The 23,088-nt window shown below is 53.9% G+C and overlaps 1 protein-coding gene across 1 annotated transcript in view; it reads left to right on the top strand.

The window, feature by feature from the left end:
• The window catches only part of LOC135537005 (rho GTPase-activating protein 44-like), a 70,764-nt gene that overhangs the window by 17,024 nt on the left and 30,652 nt on the right, over positions 1–23,088 (top strand). Inside the window, 1 exon segment of the mRNA XM_064963215.1 lies at positions 18,260–18,341. Within this exon segment, the coding sequence (XP_064819287.1) occupies positions 18,260–18,341 (82 nt within the window).

The following is a 23,088-nucleotide window of genomic DNA, read 5'->3' on the forward strand; positions in this document are numbered from 1 at the left end:
GCACGCCTCTTACCTCTCTCTCTCTCTCTCTGGCTCAGGCCCTGGTCTCCATAACAACGATACTTTAGCTAGCTCCATTGTCTATATATAACCATTAGATATGACTCAGCTTTCAGGAGATTCACGCCTCCAGACATACATACATCAATGTTCAGGTCAACACAATCAAGGCTTCTTGTGTTTGTGGAAGACTGTTGTCTTTCACACCTTGTTGCCTATTTCCTTGTTGCCTATTTCCTGCGTCTTAACTTCCAACGGCGGCTGAAGAAATTTGGCGTGTCTCCCCGGGTCCTCTCTACTACTGCTGCACCGTGGAGAGTGTTCTGACCGGCTGCTACTACTGCTGCACCGTGGAGAGTGTTCTGACCGGCTGCTACTACTGCTGCACCGTGGAGAGTGTTCTGACCGGCTGCTCCTACTGCTGCACCGTGGAGAGTGTTCTGACCGGCTGCTACTACTGCTGCACCGTGGAGAGTGTTCTGACCGGCTGCTACTACTGCTGCACCGTGGAGAGTGTTCTGACCGGCTGCTACTACTGCTGCATCGTGGAGAGTGTTCTGACCGGCTGCTACTACTGCTGCACCGTGGAGAGTGTTCTGACCGGCTGCTACTACTGCTGCACCGTGGAGAGTGTTCTGACCGGCTGCTACTACTGCTGCACCGTGGAGAGTGTTCTGACCGGCTGCTACTACTGCTGCATCGTGGAGAGTGTTCTGACCGGCTGCTACTACTGCTGCACCGTGGAGAGTGTTCTGACCGGCTGCTACTACTGCTGCACCGTGGAGAGTGTTCTGACCTGCTACTACTGCTGCACCGTGGAGAGTGTTCTGACCTGCTACTACTGCTGCACCGTGGAGAGTGTTCTGTCCGGCTGCTACTACTGCTGCACCGTGGAGAGTGTTCTGTCCGGCTGCTACTACTGCTGCACCGTGGAGAGTGTTCTGACAGGCTGCTACTACTGCTGCACCATGGAGAGTGTTCTGACCTGCTACTACTGCTGCACCGTGGAGAGTTGTCTGACAGGCTGCTACTACTGCTGCACCGTGGAGAGTGTTCTGACCTGCTCCTACTGCTGCACCGTGGAGAGTGTTCTGACCTGCTACTACTGCTGCACCGTGGAGAGTGTTCTGACCGGCTGCTACTACTGCTGCACCGTGGAGAGTGTTCTGACCTGCTCCTACTGCTGCACCGTGGAGAGTGTTCTGACCGGCTGCTCCTACTGCTGCACCGTGGAGAGTGTTCTGACCGGCTGCTACTACTGCTGCACCGTGGAGAGTGTTCTGACCTGCTACTACTGCTGCACCGTGGAGAGTGTTCTGACCGGCTGCTACTACTGCTGCACCGTGGAGAGTGTTCTGACCGGCTGCTACTACTGCTACACCATGGAGAGTGTTCTGACCGGCTGCTACTACTGCTGCACCGTGGAGAGTGTTCTGACAGGCTGCTACTACTGCTGCACCGTGGAGAGTGTTCTGACCTGCTACTACTGCTGCACCGTGGAGAGTGTTCTGACCTGCTACTACTGCTGCACCGTGGAGAGTGTTCTGACCTGCTACTACTGCTGCACCGTGGAGAGTGTTCTGACGAGCTGCTACTACTGCTGCACCGTGGAGAGTGTTCTGACCGGCTGCTACTACTGCTGCACCGTGGAGAGTGTTCTGACCGGCTGCTACTACTGCTGCACCGTGGAGAGTGTTCTGACCGGCTGCTACTACTGCTGCACCGTGGAGAGTGTTCTGACCGGCTGCTACTACTGCTGCACCATGGAGAGTGTTCTGACCGGCTGCTACTACTGCTGCACCGTGGAGAGTGTTCTGACCTGCTCCTACTGCTGCACCGTGGAGAGTGTTCTGACCGGCTGCTCCTACTGCTGCACCGTGGAGAGTGTTCTGACCGGCTGCTACTACTGCTGCACCGTGGAGAGTGTTCTGACCTGCTACTACTGCTGCACCGTGGAGAGTGTTCTGACCGGCTGCTACTACTGCTGCACCGTGGAGAGTGTTCTGACCGGCTGCTACTACTGCTGCACCGTGGAGAGTGTTCTGACCGGCTGCTACTACTGCTGCACCGTGGAGAGTGTTCTGACAGGCTGCTACTACTGCTGCACCGTGGAGAGTGTTCTGACCTGCTACTACTGCTGCACCGTGGAGAGTGTTCTGACCTGCTACTACTGCTGCACCGTGGAGAGTGTTCTGACCTGCTACTACTGCTGCACCGTGGAGAGTGTTCTGACCTGCTACTACTGCTGCACCGTGGAGAGTGTTCTGACCTGCTGCTCCTACTGCTGCACCGTGGAGAGTGTTCTGACCTGCTACTGCTGCTGCACCGTGGAGAGTGTTCTGACCGGCTGCTACTACTGCTGCACCGTGGAGAGTGTTCTGACAGGCTGCTACTACTGCTGCACCGTGGAGAGTGTTCTGACCGGCTGCTACTACTGCTGCACCGTGGAGAGTGTTCTGACAGGCTGCTACTACTGCTGCATCGTGGAGAGTGTTCTGACAGGCTGCTACTACTGCTGCACCGTGGAGAGTGTTCTGACCTGCTGCTACTACTGCTGCACCGTGGAGAGTGTTCTGACCGGCTGCTACTACTGCTGCACCGTGGAGAGTGTTCTGACCTGCTACTACTGCTGCACCGTGGAGAGTGTTCTGACAGGCTGCTACTACTGCTGCACCGTGGAGAGTGTTCTGACCTGCTACTACTGCTGCACCGTGGAGAGTGTTCTGACCTGCTACTACTGCTACACCGTGGAGAGTGTTCTGACCGGCTGCTACTACTGCTGCACCGTGGAGAGTGTTCTGACCGGCTGCTACTACTGCTGCATCGTGGAGAGTGTTCTGACCGGCTGCTACTACTGCTGCACCGTGGAGAGTGTTCTGACCTGCTACTACTGCTGCACCGTGGAGAGTGTTCTGACAGGCTGCTCCTACTGCTGCACCGTGGAGAGTGTTCTGACCTGCTACTACTGCTGCACCGTGGAGAGTGTTCTGACCTGCTCCTACTGCTGCACCGTGGAGAGTGTTCTGACCTGCTGCTACTACTGCTGCTGCACTGCTGCACCGTGGAGAGTGTTCTGACCTGCTACTACTGCTGCACCGTGGAGAGTGTTCTGACAGGCTGCTACTACTGCTGCTGCACTACTGCGCACCGTGGAGAGTGTTCTGACCGGCTGCTACTACTGCTGCACCGTGGAGAGTGTTCTGACAGGCTGCTACTACTGCTGCACCGTGGAGAGTGTTCTGACCTGCTACTACTGCTGCACCGTGGAGAGTGTTCTGACAGGCTGCTACTACTGCTGCACCGTGGAGTGTGTTCTGACCGGCTGCTACTACTGCTGCACCGTGGAGAGTGTTCTGACCGGCTGCTACTACTGCTGCACCGGGGAGAGTGTTCTGACCTGCTACTACTGCTGCACCGTGGAGAGTGTTCTGACCTGCTACTACTGCTGCACCGTGGAGAGTGTTCTGACAGGCTGCTACTACTGCTGCACCGTGGAGAGTGTTCTGACCGCTGCTACTACTGCTGCACCGTGGAGAGTGTTCTGACCGGGAGAGTGCTGACTACTGCTGCACCGTGGAGAGTGTTCTGACCTGCTACTACTGCTGCACCGTGGAGAGTGTTCTGACCTGCTACTACTGCTGCACCGTGGAGAGTGTTCTGACCTGCTACTACTGCTGCACCGTGGAGAGTGTTCTGACCTGCTGCTACTACTGCTGCACCGTGGAGAGTGTTCTGACCGGCTGCTACTACTGCTGCACCGTGGAGAGTGTTCTGACCTGCTACTACTGCTGCACCGTGGAGAGTGTTCTGACCTGCTACTACTGCTGCACCGTGGAGAGTGTTCTGACAGGCTGCTACTACTGCTGCACCGTGGAGAGTGTTCTGACCGGCTGCTACTACTGCTGCACCGTGGAGAGTGTTCTGACAGGCTGCTACTACTGCTGCACCGTGGAGAGTGTTCTGACCGGCTGCTCCTACTGCTGCTGCTACTACTGCTGCACGTGGAGAGTGTTCTGACCGGCTGCTACTACTGCTGCACCGTGGAGAGTGTTCTGACCGGCTGCTACTACTGCTGCACCGTGGAGAGTGTTCTGACCGGCTGCTACTACTGCTGCACCGTGGAGAGTGTTCTGACCGGCTGCTACTACTGCTGCACCGTGGAGAGTGTTCTGACCGGCTGCTACTACTGCTGCACCGTGGAGAGTGTTCTGACCGGCTGCTACTACTGCTGCACCGTGGAGAGTGTTCTGACCGGCTGCTACTACTGCTGCACCGTGGAGAGTGTTCTGACCGGCTGCTACTACTGCTGCTACTACTGCTGCACCGTGGAGAGTGTTCTGACCGGCTACTGCTGCACTACTGCTGACACCGTGGAGAGTGTTCTGACCGGCTGCTACTACTGCTGCACCGTGGAGAGTGTTCTGACCGGCTGCTACTACTGCTGCACCGTGGAGAGTGTTCTGACCGGCTGCTACTACTGCTGCACCGTGGAGAATGTTCTGACAGGCTGCTACTACTGCTGCACCGTGGAGAGTGTTCTGACCTGCTACTACTGCTGCACCGTGGAGAGTGTTCTGACCTGCTACTACTGCTGCACCGTGGAGAGTGTTCTGACCTGCTACTACTGCTGCACCGTGGAGAGTGTTCTGACCTGCTACTACTGCTGCACCGTGGAGAGTGTTCTGACCTGCTACTACTGCTGCACCGTGGAGAGTGTTCTGACCTGCTGCTCCTACTGCTGCACCGTGGAGAGTGTTCTGACCTGCTACTGCTGCTGCACCGTGGAGAGTGTTCTGACCGCTGCTACTACTGCTGCACCGTGGAGAGTGTTCTGACAGGCTGCTACTACTGCTGCACCGTGGAGAGTGTTCTGACCGGCTGCTACTACTGCTGCACCGTGGAGAGTTTTCTGACAGGCTGCTACTACTGCTGCATCGTGGAGAGTGTTCTGACAGGCTGCTACTACTGCTGCACCATGGAGAGTGTTCTGACCTGCTGCTACTACTGCTGCACCGTGGAGAGTGTTCTGACCGGCTGCTACTACTGCTGCACCGTGGAGAGTGTTCTGACCTGCTACTACTGCTGCACCGTGGAGAGTGTTCTGACAGGCTGCTACTACTGCTGCACCGTGGAGAGTGTTCTGACCTGCTACTACTGCTGCACCGTGGAGAGTGTTCTGACCTGCTACTACTGCTACACCGTGGAGAGTGTTCTGACCGGCTGCTACTACTGCTGCACCGTGGAGAGTGTTCTGACCGGCTGCTACTACTGCTGCATCGTGGAGAGTGTTCTGACCGGCTGCTACTACTGCTGCACCGTGGAGAGTGTTCTGACCTGCTACTACTGCTGCACCGTGGAGAGTGTTCTGACAGGCTGCTCCTACTGCTGCACCGTGGAGAGTGTTCTGACCTGCTACTACTGCTGCACCGTGGAGAGTGTTCTGACCTGCTCCTACTGCTGCACCGTGGAGAGTGTTCTGACCTGCTGCTACTACTGCTGCTGCACCGTGGAGAGTGTTCTGACCTGCTACTACTGCTGCACCGTGGAGAGTGTTCTGACAGGCTGCTACTACTGCTGCTGCACCGTGGAGAGTGTTCTGACCGGCTGCTACTACTGCTGCACCGTGGAGAGTGTTCTGACAGGCTGCTACTACTGCTGCACCGTGGAGAGTGTTCTGACCTGCTACTACTGCTGCACCGTGGAGAGTGTTCTGACAGGCTGCTCCTACTGCTGCACCGTGGAGAGTGTTCTGACCGGCTGCTACTACTGCTGCACCGTGGAGAGTGTTCTGACCGGCTGCTACTACTGCTGCACCGGGAGAGTGTTCTGACCTGCTACTACTGCTGCACCGTGGAGAGTGTTCTGACCTGCTACTACTGCTGCACCGTGGAGAGTGTTCTGACAGGCTGCTACTACTGCTGCACCGTGGAGAGTGTTCTGACCGGCTGCTACTACTGCTGCACCGTGGAGAGTGTTCTGACCGGCTGCTACTACTGCTGCACCGGGGAGAGTGTTCTGACCTGCTACTACTGCTGCACCGTGGAGAGTGTTCTGACCTGCTACTACTGCTGCACCGTGGAGAGTGTTCTGACAGGCTGCTACTACTGCTGCACCGTGGAGAGTGTTCTGACCTGCTGCTACTACTGCTGCACCGGGGAGAGTGTTCTGACCTGCTACTACTGCTGCACCGTGGAGAGTGTTCTGACCTGCTACTACTGCTAAACCGTGGAGAGTGTTCTGACCTGCTACTACTGCTGCACCGTGGAGAGTGTTCTGACCTGCTACTACTGCTGCACCGTGGAGAGTGTTCTGACCTGCTACTACTGCTGCACCGTGGAGAGTGTTCTGACCGGCTGCTACTACTGCTGCACCGTGGAGAGTGTTCTGACCGGCTGCTACTACTGCTGCACCGTGGAGAGTGTTCTGACCTGCTACTACTGCTGCACCGTGGAGAGTGTTCTGACAGGCTGCTCCTACTGCTGCACCGTGGAGAGTGTTCTGACAGGCTGCTACTACTGCTGCACCGTGGAGAGTGTTCTGACCGGCTGCTACTACTGCTGCACCGTGGAGAGTGTTCTGACAGGCTGCTACTACTGCTGCACCGTGGAGAGTGTTCTGACCGGCTGCTACTACTGCTGCACCGTGGAGAGTGTTCTGACCGGCTGCTACTACTGCTGCACCGTGGAGAGTGTTCTGACCTGCTACTACTGCTGCACCGTGGAGAGTGTTCTGACCTGCTCCTACTGCTGCACCGTGGAGAGTGTTCTGACCTGCTACTACTGCTGCACCGTGGAGAGTGTTCTGACCGGCTGCTACTACTGCACCGTGGAGAGTGTTCTGACAGGCTGCTACTACTGCTGCACCGTGGAGAGTGTTCTGACCGGCTGCTACTGCTGCACCGTGGAGAGTGTTCTGACCTGCTCCTACTGCTGCACCGTGGAGAGTGTTCTGACCGGCTGCTCCTACTGCTGCACCGTGGAGAGTGTTCTGACCGGCTGCTACTACTGCTGCACCGTGGAGATTGTTCTGACCTGCTACTACTGCTGCACCGTGGAGAGTGTTCTGTCCGGCTGCTACTACTGCTGCACCGTGGAGAGTGTTCTGTCCGGCTGCTACTACTGCTGCACCGTGGAGAGTGTTCTGACAGGCTGCTACTACTGCTGCACCGTGGAGAGTGTTCTGACCGGCTGCTCCTACTGCTGCACCGTGGAGAGTGTTCTGACCGGCTGCTACTACTGCTGCACCGTGGAGAGTGTTCTGACCTGCTGCTACTACTGCTGCACCGTGGAGAGTGTTCTGACCTGCTACTACTGCTGCACCGTGGAGAGTGTTCTGACCTGCTCCTACTGCTGCACCGTGGAGAGTTGTCTGACAGGCTGCTACTACTGCTGCACCGTGGAGAGTGTTCTGACCTGCTCCTACTGCTGCACCGTGGAGAGTGTTCTGACCTGCTACTATTGCTGCACCGTGGAGAGTGTTCTGACCGGCTGCTACTACTGCTGCACCGTGGAGAGTGTTCTGACAGGCTGCTACTACTGCTGCACCGTGGAGAGTGTTCTGACAGGCTGCTACTACTGCTGCACCGTGGAGAGTGTTCTGACCTGCTCCTACTGCTGCACCGTGGAGAGTGTTCTGACCTGCTACTACTGCTGCACCGTGGAGAGTGTTCTGACCGGCTGCTACTACTGCTGCACCGTGGAGAGTGTTCTGACAGGCTGCTACTACCGCTGCACCGTGGAGTGTGTTCTGACAGGCTGCTACTACTGCTGCACCGTGGAGAGTGTTCTGACCGGCTGCTCCTACTGCTGCACCGTGGAGAGTGTTCTGACAGGCTGCTACTACTGCTGCACCGTGGAGAGTGTTCTGACCTGCTGCTACTACTGCTGCACCGTGGAGAGTGTTCTGACCGGCTGCTACTACTGCTGCACCGTGGAGAGTGTTCTGACCTGCTACTACTGCTGCACCGTGGAGAGTGTTCTGACCGGCTGCTCCTACTGCTGCACCGTGGAGAGTGTTCTGACCGGCTGCTACTACTGCACCGTGGAGAGTGTTCTGACCTGCTACTACTGCTGCACCGTGGAGAGTGTTCTGACCGGCTGCTACTACTGCACCATGGAGAGTGTTCTGACCGGCTGCTACTACTGCACCGTGGAGAGTGTTCTGACAGGCTGCTCCTACTGCTGCACCGTGGAGAGTGTTCTGACAGGCTGCTACTGCTGCTGCACCGTGGAGAGTGTTCTGACCTGCTACTACTGCTGCACCGTGGAGAGTGTTCTGACCTGCTACTACTGCTGCACCGTGGAGAGTGTTCTGACCTGCTACTACTGCTGCACCGTGGAGAGTGTTCTGACCTGCTACTACTGCTGCACCGTGGAGAGTGTTCTGACCTGCTACTACTACTGCTGCACCGTGGAGAGTGTTCTGACCGGCTGCTACTACTGCTGCACCGGGAGAGTGTTCTGACCTGCTACTACTGCTGCACCGTGGAGAGTGTTCTGACCTGCTACTACTGCTGCACCGTGGAGAGTGTTCTGACAGGCTGCTACTACTGCTGCACCGTGGAGAGTGTTCTGACCGGCTGCTACTACTGCTGCACCGTGGAGAGTGTTCTGACCGGCTGCTACTACTGCTGCACCGGGGAGAGTGTTCTGACCTGCTACTACTGCTGCACCGTGGAGAGTGTTCTGACCTGCTACTACTGCTGCACCGTGGAGAGTGTTCTGACAGGCTGCTACTACTGCTGCACCGTGGAGAGTGTTCTGACCTGCTGCTACTACTGCTGCACCGGGGAGAGTGTTCTGACCTGCTACTACTGCTGCACCGTGGAGAGTGTTCTGACCTGCTACTACTGCTGCACCGTGGAGAGTGTTCTGACCTGCTACTACTGCTGCACCGTGGAGAGTGTTCTGACCTGCTACTACTGCTGCACCGTGGAGAGTGTTCTGACCTGCTACTACTGCTGCACCGTGGAGAGTGTTCTGACCGGCTGCTACTACTGCTGCACCGTGGAGAGTGTTCTGACCGGCTGCTACTACTGCTGCACCGTGGAGAGTGTTCTGACCTGCTACTACTGCTGCACCGTGGAGAGTGTTCTGACAGGCTGCTCCTACTGCTGCACCGTGGAGAGTGTTCTGACAGGCTGCTACTACTGCTGCACCGTGGAGAGTGTTCTGACCGGCTGCTACTACTGCTGCACCGTGGAGAGTGTTCTGACAGGCTGCTACTACTGCTGCACCGTGGAGAGTGTTCTGACCGGCTGCTACTACTGCTGCACCGTGGAGAGTGTTCTGACCGGCTGCTACTACTGCTGCACCGTGGAGAGTGTTCTGACCTGCTACTACTGCTGCACCGTGGAGAGTGTTCTGTCCGGCTGCTACTACTGCTGCACCGTGGAGAGTGTTCTGTCCGGCTGCTACTACTGCTGCACCGTGGAGAGTGTTCTGACCGGCTGCTACTACTGCTGCACCGTGGAGAGTGTTCTGACCGGCTGCTACTACTGCTGCACCGTGGAGAGTGTTCTGACCGGCTGCTACTACTGCTGCACCGTGGAGAGTGTTCTGACCGGCTGCTACTACTGCTGCACCGTGGAGAGTGTTCTGACCTGCTCCTACTGCTGCACCGTGGAGAGTGTTCTGACCGGCTGCTCCTACTGCTGCACCGTGGAGAGTGTTCTGACCGGCTGCTACTACTGCTGCACCGTGGAGAGTGTTCTGACCTGCTACTACTGCTGCACCGTGGAGAGTGTTCTGACCGGCTGCTACTACTGCTGCACCGTGGAGAGTGTTCTGACCGGCTGCTACTACTGCTGCACCGTGGAGAGTGTTCTGACAGGCTGCTACTACTGCTGCACCGTGGAGAGTGTTCTGACAGGCTGCTACTACTGCTGCACCGTGGAGAGTGTTCTGACCTGCTCCTACTGCTGCACCGTGGAGAGTGTTCTGACCTGCTACTACTGCTGCACCGTGGAGAGTGTTCTGACCGGCTGCTACTACTGCTGCACCGTGGAGAGTGTTCTGACAGGCTGCTACTACCGCTGCACCGTGGAGAGTGTTCTGACAGGCTGCTACTACTGCTGCACCGTGGAGAGTGTTCTGACCGGCTGCTCCTACTGCTGCACCGTGGAGAGTGTTCTGACCTGCTACTACTGCTGCACCGTGGAGAGTGTTCTGACAGGCTGCTACTACTGCTGCACCGTGGAGAGTGTTCTGACCTGCTGCTACTACTGCTGCACCGGGGAGAGTGTTCTGACCTGCTACTACTGCTGCACCGTGGAGAGTGTTCTGACCTGCTACTACTGCTGCACCGTGGAGAGTGTTCTGACCTGCTACTACTGCTGCACCGTGGAGAGTGTTCTGACCTGCTACTACTGCTGCACCGTGGAGAGTGTTCTGACCTGCTACTACTGCTGCACCGTGGAGAGTGTTCTGACCGGCTGCTACTACTGCTGCACCGTGGAGAGTGTTCTGACCGGCTGCTACTACTGCTGCACCGTGGAGAGTGTTCTGACCTGCTACTACTGCTGCACCGTGGAGAGTGTTCTGACAGGCTGCTCCTACTGCTGCACCGTGGAGAGTGTTCTGACAGGCTGCTACTACTGCTGCACCGTGGAGAGTGTTCTGACCGGCTGCTACTACTGCTGCACCGTGGAGAGTGTTCTGACAGGCTGCTACTACTGCTGCACCGTGGAGAGTGTTCTGACCGGCTGCTACTACTGCTGCACCGTGGAGAGTGTTCTGACCGGCTGCTACTACTGCTGCACCGTGGAGAGTGTTCTGACCTGCTACTACTGCTGCACCGTGGAGAGTGTTCTGTCCGGCTGCTACTACTGCTGCACCGTGGAGAGTGTTCTGTCCGGCTGCTACTACTGCTGCACCGTGGAGAGTGTTCTGACCGGCTGCTACTACTGCTGCACCGTGGAGAGTGTTCTGACCGGCTGCTACTACTGCTGCACCGTGGAGAGTGTTCTGACCGGCTGCTACTACTGCTGCACCGTGGAGAGTGTTCTGACCGGCTGCTACTACTGCTGCACCGTGGAGAGTGTTCTGACCTGCTCCTACTGCTGCACCGTGGAGAGTGTTCTGACCGGCTGCTCCTACTGCTGCACCGTGGAGAGTGTTCTGACCGGCTGCTACTACTGCTGCACCGTGGAGAGTGTTCTGACCTGCTACTACTGCTGCACCGTGGAGAGTGTTCTGACCGGCTGCTACTACTGCTGCACCGTGGAGAGTGTTCTGACCGGCTGCTACTACTGCTGCACCGTGGAGAGTGTTCTGACAGGCTGCTACTACTGCTGCACCGTGGAGAGTGTTCTGACAGGCTGCTACTACTGCTGCACCGTGGAGAGTGTTCTGACCTGCTCCTACTGCTGCACCGTGGAGAGTGTTCTGACCTGCTACTACTGCTGCACCGTGGAGAGTGTTCTGACCGGCTGCTACTACTGCTGCACCGTGGAGAGTGTTCTGACAGGCTGCTACTACCGCTGCACCGTGGAGAGTGTTCTGACAGGCTGCTACTACTGCTGCACCGTGGAGAGTGTTCTGACCGGCTGCTCCTACTGCTGCACCGTGGAGAGTGTTCTGACAGGCTGCTACTACTGCTGCACCGTGGAGAGTGTTCTGACCTGCTGCTACTACTGCTGCACCGTGGAGAGTGTTCTGACCGGCTGCTACTACTGCTGCACCGTGGAGAGTGTTCTGACCTGCTACTACTGCTGCACCGTGGAGAGTGTTCTGACCGGCTGCTCCTACTGCTGCACCGTGGAGAGTGTTCTGACCGGCTGCTACTACTGCACCGTGGAGAGTGTTCTGACCTGCTACTACTGCTGCACCGTGGAGAGTGTTCTGACCGGCTGCTACTACTGCACCATGGAGAGTGTTCTGACCGGCTGCTACTACTGCACCGTGGAGAGTGTTCTGACAGGCTGCTCCTACTGCTGCACCGTGGAGAGTGTTCTGACAGGCTGCTACTGCTGCTGCACCGTGGAGAGTGTTCTGACCTGCTACTACTGCTGCACCGTGGAGAGTGTTCTGACCTGCTACTACTGCTGCACCGTGGAGAGTGTTCTGACCTGCTACTACTGCTGCACCGTGGAGAGTGTTCTGACCTGCTACTACTGCTGCACCGTGGAGAGTGTTCTGACCTGCTACTACTACTGCTGCACCGTGGAGAGTGTTCTGACCGGCTGCTACTACTGCTGCACCGGGGAGAGTGTTCTGACCTGCTACTACTGCTGCACCGTGGAGAGTGTTCTGACCTGCTACTACTGCTGCACCGTGGAGAGTGTTCTGACAGGCTGCTACTACTGCTGCACCGTGGAGAGTGTTCTGACCGGCTGCTACTACTGCTGCACCGTGGAGAGTGTTCTGACCGGCTGCTACTACTGCTGCACCGGGAGAGTGTTCTGACCTGCTACTACTGCTGCACCGTGGAGAGTGTTCTGACCTGCTACTACTGCTGCACCGTGGAGAGTGTTCTGACAGGCTGCTACTACTGCTGCACCGTGGAGAGTGTTCTGACCTGCTGCTACTACTGCTGCACCGGGGAGAGTGTTCTGACCTGCTACTACTGCTGCACCGTGGAGAGTGTTCTGACCTGCTACTACTGCTGCACCGTGGAGAGTGTTCTGACCTGCTACTACTGCTGCACCGTGGAGAGTGTTCTGACCTGCTACTACTGCTGCACCGTGGAGAGTGTTCTGACCTGCTACTACTGCTGCACCGTGGAGAGTGTTCTGACCGGCTGCTACTACTGCTGCACCGTGGAGAGTGTTCTGACCGGCTGCTACTACTGCTGCACCGTGGAGAGTGTTCTGACCTGCTACTACTGCTGCACCGTGGAGAGTGTTCTGACAGGCTGCTCCTACTGCTGCACCGTGGAGAGTGTTCTGACAGGCTGCTACTACTGCTGCACCGTGGAGAGTGTTCTGACCGGCTGCTACTACTGCTGCACCGTGGAGAGTGTTCTGACAGGCTGCTACTACTGCTGCACCGTGGAGAGTGTTCTGACCGGCTGCTACTACTGCTGCACCGTGGAGAGTGTTCTGACCGGCTGCTACTACTGCTGCACCGTGGAGAGTGTTCTGACCTGCTACTACTGCTGCACCGTGGAGAGTGTTCTGTCCGGCTGCTACTACTGCTGCACCGTGGAGAGTGTTCTGTCCGGCTGCTACTACTGCTGCACCGTGGAGAGTGTTCTGACCGGCTGCTACTACTGCTGCACCGTGGAGAGTGTTCTGACCGGCTGCTACTACTGCTGCACCGTGGAGAGTGTTCTGACCGGCTGCTACTACTGCTGCACCGTGGAGAGTGTTCTGACCGGCTGCTACTACTGCTGCACCGTGGAGAGTGTTCTGACCTGCTCCTACTGCTGCACCGTGGAGAGTGTTCTGACCGGCTGCTCCTACTGCTGCACCGTGGAGAGTGTTCTGACCGGCTGCTACTACTGCTGCACCGTGGAGAGTGTTCTGACCTGCTACTACTGCTGCACCGTGGAGAGTGTTCTGACCGGCTGCTACTACTGCTGCACCGTGGAGAGTGTTCTGACCGGCTGCTACTACTGCTGCACCGTGGAGAGTGTTCTGACCGGCTGCTACTACTGCTGCACCGTGGAGAGTGTTCTGACAGGCTGCTACTACTGCTGCACCGTGGAGAGTGTTCTGACCTGCTACTACTGCTGCACCGTGGAGAGTGTTCTGACCTGCTACTACTGCTGCACCGTGGAGAGTGTTCTGACCTGCTACTACTGCTGCACCGTGGAGAGTGTTCTGACCTGCTACTACTGCTGCACCGTGGAGAGTGTTCTGACCTGCTACTACTGCTGCACCGTGGAGAGTGTTCTGATCTGCTGCTCCTACTGCTGCACCGTGGAGAGTGTTCTGACCTGCTACTGCTGCTGCACCGTGGAGAGTGTTCTGACCGGCTGCTACTACTGCTGCACCGTGGAGAGTGTTCTGACAGGCTGCTACTACTGCTGCACCGTGGAGAGTGTTCTGACCGGCTGCTACTACTGCTGCACCGTGGAGAGTGTTCTGACAGGCTGCTACTACTGCTGCATCGTGGAGAGTGTTCTGACAGGCTGCTACTACTGCTGCACCATGGAGAGTGTTCTGACCTGCTGCTACTACTGCTGCACCGTGGAGAGTGTTCTGACCGGCTGCTACTACTGCTGCACCGTGGAGAGTGTTCTGACCTGCTACTACTGCTGCACCGTGGAGAGTGTTCTGACAGGCTGCTACTACTGCTGCACCGTGGAGAGTGTTCTGACCTGCTACTACTGCTGCACCGTGGAGAGTGTTCTGACCTGCTACTACTGCTACACCGTGGAGAGTGTTCTGACCGGCTGCTACTACTGCTGCACCGTGGAGAGTGTTCTGACCGGCTGCTACTACTGCTGCATCGTGGAGAGTGTTCTGACCGGCTGCTACTACTGCTGCACCGTGGAGAGTGTTCTGACCTGCTACTACTGCTGCACCGTGGAGAGTGTTCTGACCTGCTCCTACTGCTGCACCGTGGAGAGTGTTCTGACCTGCTGCTACTACTGCTGCTGCACCGTGGAGAGTGTTCTGACCTGCTACTACTGCTGCACCGTGGAGAGTGTTCTGACAGGCTGCTACTACTGCTGCTGCACCGTGGAGAGTGTTCTGACCGGCTGCTACTACTGCTGCACCGTGGAGAGTGTTCTGACAGGCTGCTACTACTGCTGCACCGTGGAGAGTGTTCTGACCTGCTACTACTGCTGCACCGTGGAGAGTGTTCTGACAGGCTGCTCCTACTGCTGCACCGTGGAGAGTGTTCTGACCGGCTGCTACTACTGCTGCACCGTGGAGAGTGTTCTGACCGGCTGCTACTACTGCTGCACCGGGGAGAGTGTTCTGACCTGCTACTACTGCTGCACCGTGGAGAGTGTTCTGACCTGCTACTACTGCTGCACCGTGGAGAGTGTTCTGACAGGCTGCTACTACTGCTGCACCGTGGAGAGTGTTCTGACCGGCTGCTACTACTGCTGCACCGTGGAGAGTGTTCTGACCGGCTGCTACTACTGCTGCACCGGGAGAGTGTTCTGACCTGCTACTACTGCTGCACCGTGGAGAGTGTTCTGACCTGCTACTACTGCTGCACCGTGGAGAGTGTTCTGACAGGCTGCTACTACTGCTGCACCGTGGAGAGTGTTCTGACCTGCTGCTACTACTGCTGCACCGGGGAGAGTGTTCTGACCTGCTACTACTGCTGCACCGTGGAGAGTGTTCTGACCTGCTACTACTGCTGCACCGTGGAGAGTGTTCTGACCTGCTACTACTGCTGCACCGTGGAGAGTGTTCTGACCTGCTACTACTGCTGCACCGTGGAGAGTGTTCTGACCTGCTGCTACTGCTGCACCGTGGAGAGTGTTCTGACCGGCTGCTACTACTGCTGCACCGTGGAGAGTGTTCTGACCGGCTGCTACTACTGCTGCACCGAGGAGAGTGTTCTGACCTGCTACTACTGCTGCACCGTGGAGAGTGTTCTGACAGGCTGCTCCTACTGCTGCACCGTGGAGAGTGTTCTGACAGGCTGCTACTACTGCTGCACCGTGGAGAGTGTTCTGACCGGCTGCTACTACTGCTGCACCGTGGAGAGTGTTCTGACAGGCTGCTACTACTGCTGCACCGTGGAGAGTGTTCTGACCGGCTGCTACTACTGCTGCACCGTGGAGAGTGTTCTGACCGGCTGCTACTACTGCTGCACCGTGGAGAGTGTTCTGACCTGCTACTACTGCTGCACCGTGGAGAGTGTTCTGACCTGCTCCTACTGCTGCACCGTGGAGAGTGTTCTGACCTGCTACTACTGCTGCACCGTGGAGAGTGTTCTGACCGGCTGCTACTACTGCACCGTGGAGAGTGTTCTGACAGGCTGCTACTACTGCTGCACCGTGGAGAGTGTTCTGACCGGCTGCTACTGCTGCACCGTGGAGAGTGTTCTGACCTGCTCCTACTGCTGCACCGTGGAGAGTGTTCTGACCGGCTGCTCCTACTGCTGCACCGTGGAGAGTGTTCTGACCGGCTGCTACTACTGCTGCACCGTGGAGATTGTTCTGACCTGCTACTACTGCTGCACCGTGGAGAGTGTTCTGTCCGGCTGCTACTACTGCTGCACCGTGGAGAGTGTTCTGTCCGGCTGCTACTACTGCTGCACCGTGGAGAGTGTTCTGACAGGCTGCTACTACTGCTGCACCGTGGAGAGTGTTCTGACCGGCTGCTCCTACTGCTGCACCGTGGAGAGTGTTCTGACCGGCTGCTACTACTGCTGCACCGTGGAGAGTGTTCTGACCTGCTGCTACTACTGCTGCACCGTGGAGAGTGTTCTGACCTGCTACTACTGCTGCACCGTGGAGAGTGTTCTGACCTGCTCCTACTGCTGCACCGTGGAGAGTTGTCTGACAGGCTGCTACTACTGCTGCACCGTGGAGAGTGTTCTGACCTGCTCCTACTGCTGCACCGTGGAGAGTGTTCTGACCTGCTACTATTGCTGCACCGTGGAGAGTGTTCTGACCGGCTGCTACTACTGCTGCACCGTGGAGAGTGTTCTGACAGGCTGCTACTACTGCTGCACCGTGGAGAGTGTTCTGACAGGCTGCTACTACTGCTGCACCGTGGAGAGTGTTCTGACCTGCTCCTACTGCTGCACCGTGGAGAGTGTTCTGACCTGCTACTACTGCTGCACCGTGGAGAGTGTTCTGACCGGCTGCTACTACTGCTGCACCGTGGAGAGTGTTCTGACAGGCTGCTACTACCGCTGCACCGTGGAGAGTGTTCTGACAGGCTGCTACTACTGCTGCACCGTGGAGAGTGTTCTGACCGGCTGCTCCTACTGCTGCACCGTGGAGAGTGTTCTGACAGGCTGCTACTACTGCTGCACCGTGGAGAGTGTTCTGACCTGCTGCTACTACTGCTGCACCGTGGAGAGTGTTCTGACCGGCTGCTACTACTGCTGCACCGTGGAGAGTGTTCTGACCTGCTACTACTGCTGCACCGTGGAGAGTGTTCTGACCGGCTGCTCCTACTGCTGCACCGTGGAGAGTGTTCTGACCGGCTGCTACTACTGCACCGTGGAGAGTGTTCTGACCTGCTACTACTGCTGCACCGTGGAGAGTGTTCTGACCGGCTGCTACTACTGCACCATGGAGAGTGTTCTGACCGGCTGCTACTACTGCACCGTGGAGAGTGTTCTGACAGGCTGCTCCTACTGCTGCACCGTGGAGAGTGTTCTGACAGGCTGCTACTGCTGCTGCACCGTGGAGAGTGTTCTGACCTGCTACTACTGCTGCACCGTGGAGAGTGTTCTGACCTGCTACTACTGCTGCACCGTGGAGAGTGTTCTGACCTGCTACTACTGCTGCACCGTGGAGAGTGTTCTGACCGGCTGCATCACTCTCACACACACACACACACACACACACAGAGATTTACAGACATATACACACACACACTCTCACACACACACACAGACATTTGCAGACATACAAACACACACTCTCACACACACACACAGACATGTACAGACACACACACACACACACACACACACACACACACACACACACACACACACACACACACACACACACACACACACACACACACACACACACTGGTCTATAATATTGGACTATACATTGTTCCTTCCTGTATTATACTGATGCTAAAATGTCTCTTCTGTTCTACTGAGACATTTACTTTATGTTGGTATTCTTATCATGTATTATTTCTTATTGCTGTTGCATTGTCCAGTAAGGAGCCTGCAAGTAAGCATTTCATTGGACGGTGGACACCATGGGCATCCCGCACATACCACTAATACAACTTGAAAGGTGAAACTTGATTTGGCCCTGGAGATTAGTTCAGCTGTGGGGCGAGAGGATCACATCCCTTAACATCTCCCAAGTCATCTGCTTGTGTTTTGCCCAAGACGCTCTCTATCCTAAAGGCTTCCTTGTAATGTTGCTGTCCACTTCCTTGAGTAATCTGAGGGTGGCAGCGTTGTGTGCATTCTCATCAGTATTCTGAACAGAGAAAACCACACCTCCATTTGGCCTAATGAGATGATCTCTCTCCCTCTCTCCTCTCTCTCTCTCTCTCTCTCTCTCTCTCTCTCTCTCTCCATCCCTCTTCCTCCCTTTCTCTCTTCATCTCTCTTTCTCCATCCCGCTGTCCCCCTCTCTCTCCATCCCATTCTCCTCTCTCCCTCCCTCCCTCCCTCCGTCTCTCCATCCCTCTCTTCCTCAGGGGCTCTGAAATCATACCTCCGTGAGCTTCCAGAGCCACTGATGACCAGTGAACTTTACGAGGACTGGATTCAGGCGTCAAAGTGAGTAGAGATTCCCTACATAACCTCAGCATCTCTACTACAGACTACAGATCCCTTCATAACCTCAGCATCTCTACTACAGATCCCTTCATAACCTCAGCATCTCTACTACAGATAACAGATCCCTTCATAACCTCAGCATCTCTACTACAGATCCCTTCATAACCTCAGCATCTCTACTACAGATCCCTTCATAACCTCAGCATCTCTACTACAGATCCCTTCATAACCTCAGCATCTCTACTACAGATCCCTTCATAACCTCAGCATATCTACTACAGACAACAGATCCCTTCATAACCTCAGCATCTCTACTACAGATCCCTTCATAACCTCAGCATATCTACTACAGACAACAGATCCCTTCATAACCTCAGCATCTCTACTACAGATCCCTTCATAACCTCAGCATCTCTACTACAGATAACAGATCCCTTCATAACCTCAGCATCTCTACTACAGATCCCTTCATAACCTCAGCATCTCTACTACAGATAACAGATCCCTACATAACCTCAGCATCTCTACTACAGATCCCTTCATAACCTCAGCATCTCTACTACAGATAACCCTTCAGCATCTCTACTTCCCTTCATAACCTCAGCATCTCTACTACAGATCCCTTCATAACCTCAGCATCTCTACTACAGATCCCTTCATAACCTCAGCATCTCTACTACAGATCCCTTCATAACCTCAGATCTCTACCAGATCCCTACATAACCTCAGCATCTCTACTACAGATAACAGATCCCTTCATAACCTCAGCATCTCTACTACAGATCCCTTCATAACCTCAGCATCTCTACTACAGATCCCTTCATAACCTCAGCATCTCTACTACAGATAACAGATCCCTTCATAACCTCAGCATCTCTACTACAGATCCCTACATAACCTCAGCATCTCTACTACAGATAACAGATCCCTTCATAACCTCAGCATCTCTACTACAGATCCCTACATAACCTCAGCATCTCTACTACAGATCCCTACATAACCTCAGCATCTCTACTACAGATCAGATCCTTCATAACCTCAGCATCTCTACTACAGACAACAGATCCCTTCATAACCTCAGCATCTCTACTACAGACAACAGATCCCTTCATAACCTCAGCATCTCTACTACAGATCCCTTCATAACCTCAGCATCTCTACTACAGACAACAGATCCCTTAACCTCAGCATAACCCCTTCATAACCTCAGCATCTCTACTACAGATCCCTTCATAACCTCAGCATCTCTACTACAGACAACAGATCCCTTCATAACCTCAGCATCTCTACTACAGATCCCTTCATAACCTCAGCATCTCTACTACAGATAACAGATCCCTACAGACAACAGATAACCTCAGCATCTCTACTACAGATCCCTTCATAACCTCAGCATCTCTACTACAGATAACAGATCCCTTCATAACCTCAGCATCTCTACTACAGATCCCTTCATAACCTCAGCATCTCTACTACAGACAACAGATCCCTTCATAACCTCAGCATCTCTACTACAGATAACAGATCCCTACATAACCTCAGCATCTCTACTACAGATCCCTTCATAACCTCAGCATCTCTACTACAGATCCCTTCATAACCTCAGCATCTCTACTACAGATCCCTTCATAACCTCAGCATCTCTACTCCCTTCATAACCTCAGCATCTCTACTACAGATAACAGATCCCTTCATAACCTCAGCATCTCTACTACAGATCCCTTCATAACCTCAGCATCTCTACTACAGACAACAGATCCCTTCATAACCTCAGCATCTCTACTACAGATCCCTACATAACCTCAGCATCTCTACTACAGATAACAGATCCCTACATAACCTCAGCATCTCTACTACAGATCCCTTCATAACCTCAGCATCTCTACTACAGATCCCTTCATAACCTCAGCATCTCTACTACAGATCCCTTCATAACCTCAGCATCTCTACTACAGATCCCTTCATAACCTCAGCATCTCTACTACAGATAACAGATCCCTACATAACCTCAGCATCTCTACTACAGATAACAGATCCCTTCATAACCTCAGCATCTCTACTACAGATAACAGATCCCTTCATAACCTCAGCATCTCTACTACAGATCCCTTCATAACCTCAGCATCTCTACTACAGATCCCTTCATAACCTCAGCATCTCTACTACAGATAACAGATCCCTTCATAACCTCAGCATCTCTACTACAGATCCCTTCATAACCTCAGCATCTCTACTACAGATAACAGATCCCTTCATAACCTCAGCATCTCTACTACAGATAACAGATCCCTTCATAACCTCAGCATCTCTACTACAGATCCCTTCATAACCTCAGCATCTCCACTACAGATCCCTTCATAACCTCAGCATCTCTACTACAGATAACAGATCCCTACATAACCTCAGCATCTCTACTACAGATCCCTTCATAACCTCAGCATCTCTACTACAGATAACAGATCCCTACATAACCTCAGCATCTCTACTACAGATCCCTACATAACCTCAGCATCTCTACTACAGATCCCTTCATAACCTCAGCATCTCTACTACAGACAACAGATCCCTTCATAACCTCAGCATCTCTACTACAGATCCCTTCATAACCTCAGCATCTCTACTACAGATCCCTACATAACCTCAGCATCTCAACTACAGATAACAGATCCCTTCATAACCTCAGCATCTCTACTACAGATCCCTTCATAACCTCAGCATCTCTACTACAGATCCCTTCATAACCTCAGCATCTCTACTACAGATCCCTTCATAACCTCAGCATCTCTACTACAGATCCCTTCATAACCTCAGCATCTCTACTACAGATCCCTTCATAACCTCAGCATCTCTACTACAGATAACAGATCCCTTCATAACCTCAGCATCTCTTCTACAGATAACAGATCCCTTCATAACCTCAGCATCTCTACTACAGATCCCTTCATAACCTCAGCATCTCCACTACAGACAACAGATCCCTACATAACCTCAGCATCTCTACTACAGATCCCTTCATAACCTCAGCATCTCTACTACAGATAACAGATCCCTTCATAACCTCAGCATCTCTACTACAGATAACAGATCCCTTCATAACCTCAGCATCTCTACTACAGATCCCTACATAACCTCAGCATCTCTACTACAGATCCCTTCATAACCTCAGCATCTCTACTACAGATAACAGATCCCTTCATAACCTCAGCATCTCTACTACAGATCCCTTCATAACCTCAGCATCTCTACTACAGACAACAGATCCCTTCATAACCTCAGCATCTCTACTACAGATCCCTTCATAACCTCAGCATCTCTACTACAGACAACAGATCCCTACATAACCTCAGCATCTCTACTACAGATCCCTTCATAACCTCAGCATCTCTACTACAGATCCCTTCATAACCTCAGCATCTCTACTACAGATCCCTTCATAACCTCAGCATCTCTACTACAGACAACAGATCCCTTCATAACCTCAGCATCTCTACTACAGATCCCTTCATAACCTCAGCATCTCTACTACAGACAACAGATCCCTTCATAACCTCAGCATCTCTACTACAGATCCCTTCATAACCTCAGCATCTCTACTACAGATCCCTTCATAACCTCAGCATCTCTACTACAGACAACAGATCCCTTCATAACCTCAGCATCTCTACTACAGACAACAGATCCCTTCATAACCTCAGCATCTCTACTACAGATCCCTACATAACCTCAGCATCTCTACTACAGATCCCTTCATAACCTCAGCATCTCTACTACAGATCCCTTCATAACCTCAGCATCTCTACTACAGATAACAGATCCCTACATAACCTCAGCATCTCTACTACAGATAACAGATCCCTACATAACCTCAGCATCTCTACTACAGATCCCTTCATAACCTCAGCATCTCTACTACAGATAACAGATCCCTTCATAACCTCAGCATCTCTACTACAGATCCCTTCATAACCTCAGCATCTCTACTACAGACAACAGATCCCTTCATAACCTCAGCATCTCCACTACAGATCCCTTCATAACCTCAGCATCTCTACTACAGACAACAGATCCCTTCATAACCTCAGCATCTCTACTACAGATCCCTTCATAACCTCAGCATCTCTACTACAGATCCCTTCATAACCTCAGCATCTCTACTACAGATAACAGATCCCTTCATAACCTCAGCATCTCTACTACAGATCCCTTCATAACCTCAGCATCTCTTCTACAGACAACAGATCCCTTCATAACCTCAGCATCTCTACTACAGATCCCTTCATAACCTCAGCATCTCTACTACAGATCCCTTCATAACCTCAGCATCTCTACTACAGATCCCTTCATAACCTCAGCATCTCTACTACAGATAACAGGTCCCTACATAACCTCAGCATCTCTACTACAGATCCCTTCATAACCTCAGCATCTCTACTACAGACAACAGATCCCTTCATAACCTCAGCATCTCCACTACAGATCCCTTCATAACCTCAGCATCTCTACTACAGACAACAGATCCCTTCATAACCTCAGCATCTCTACTACAGACAACAGATCCCTTCATAACCTCAGCATCTCTACTACAGATCCCTACATAACCTCAGCATCTCTACTACAGATAACAGATCCCTTCATAACCTCAGCATCTCTACTACAGATCCCTTCATAACCTCAGCGTCTCTACTACAGATCCCTTCATAACCTCAGCATCTCTACTACAGATAACAGATCCCTACATAACCTCAGC

Source organism: Oncorhynchus masou, unplaced genomic scaffold (genome assembly GCF_036934945.1).
Source record: "Oncorhynchus masou masou isolate Uvic2021 unplaced genomic scaffold, UVic_Omas_1.1 unplaced_scaffold_696, whole genome shotgun sequence".
NCBI lineage: Eukaryota > Metazoa > Chordata > Actinopteri > Salmoniformes > Salmonidae > Oncorhynchus > Oncorhynchus masou.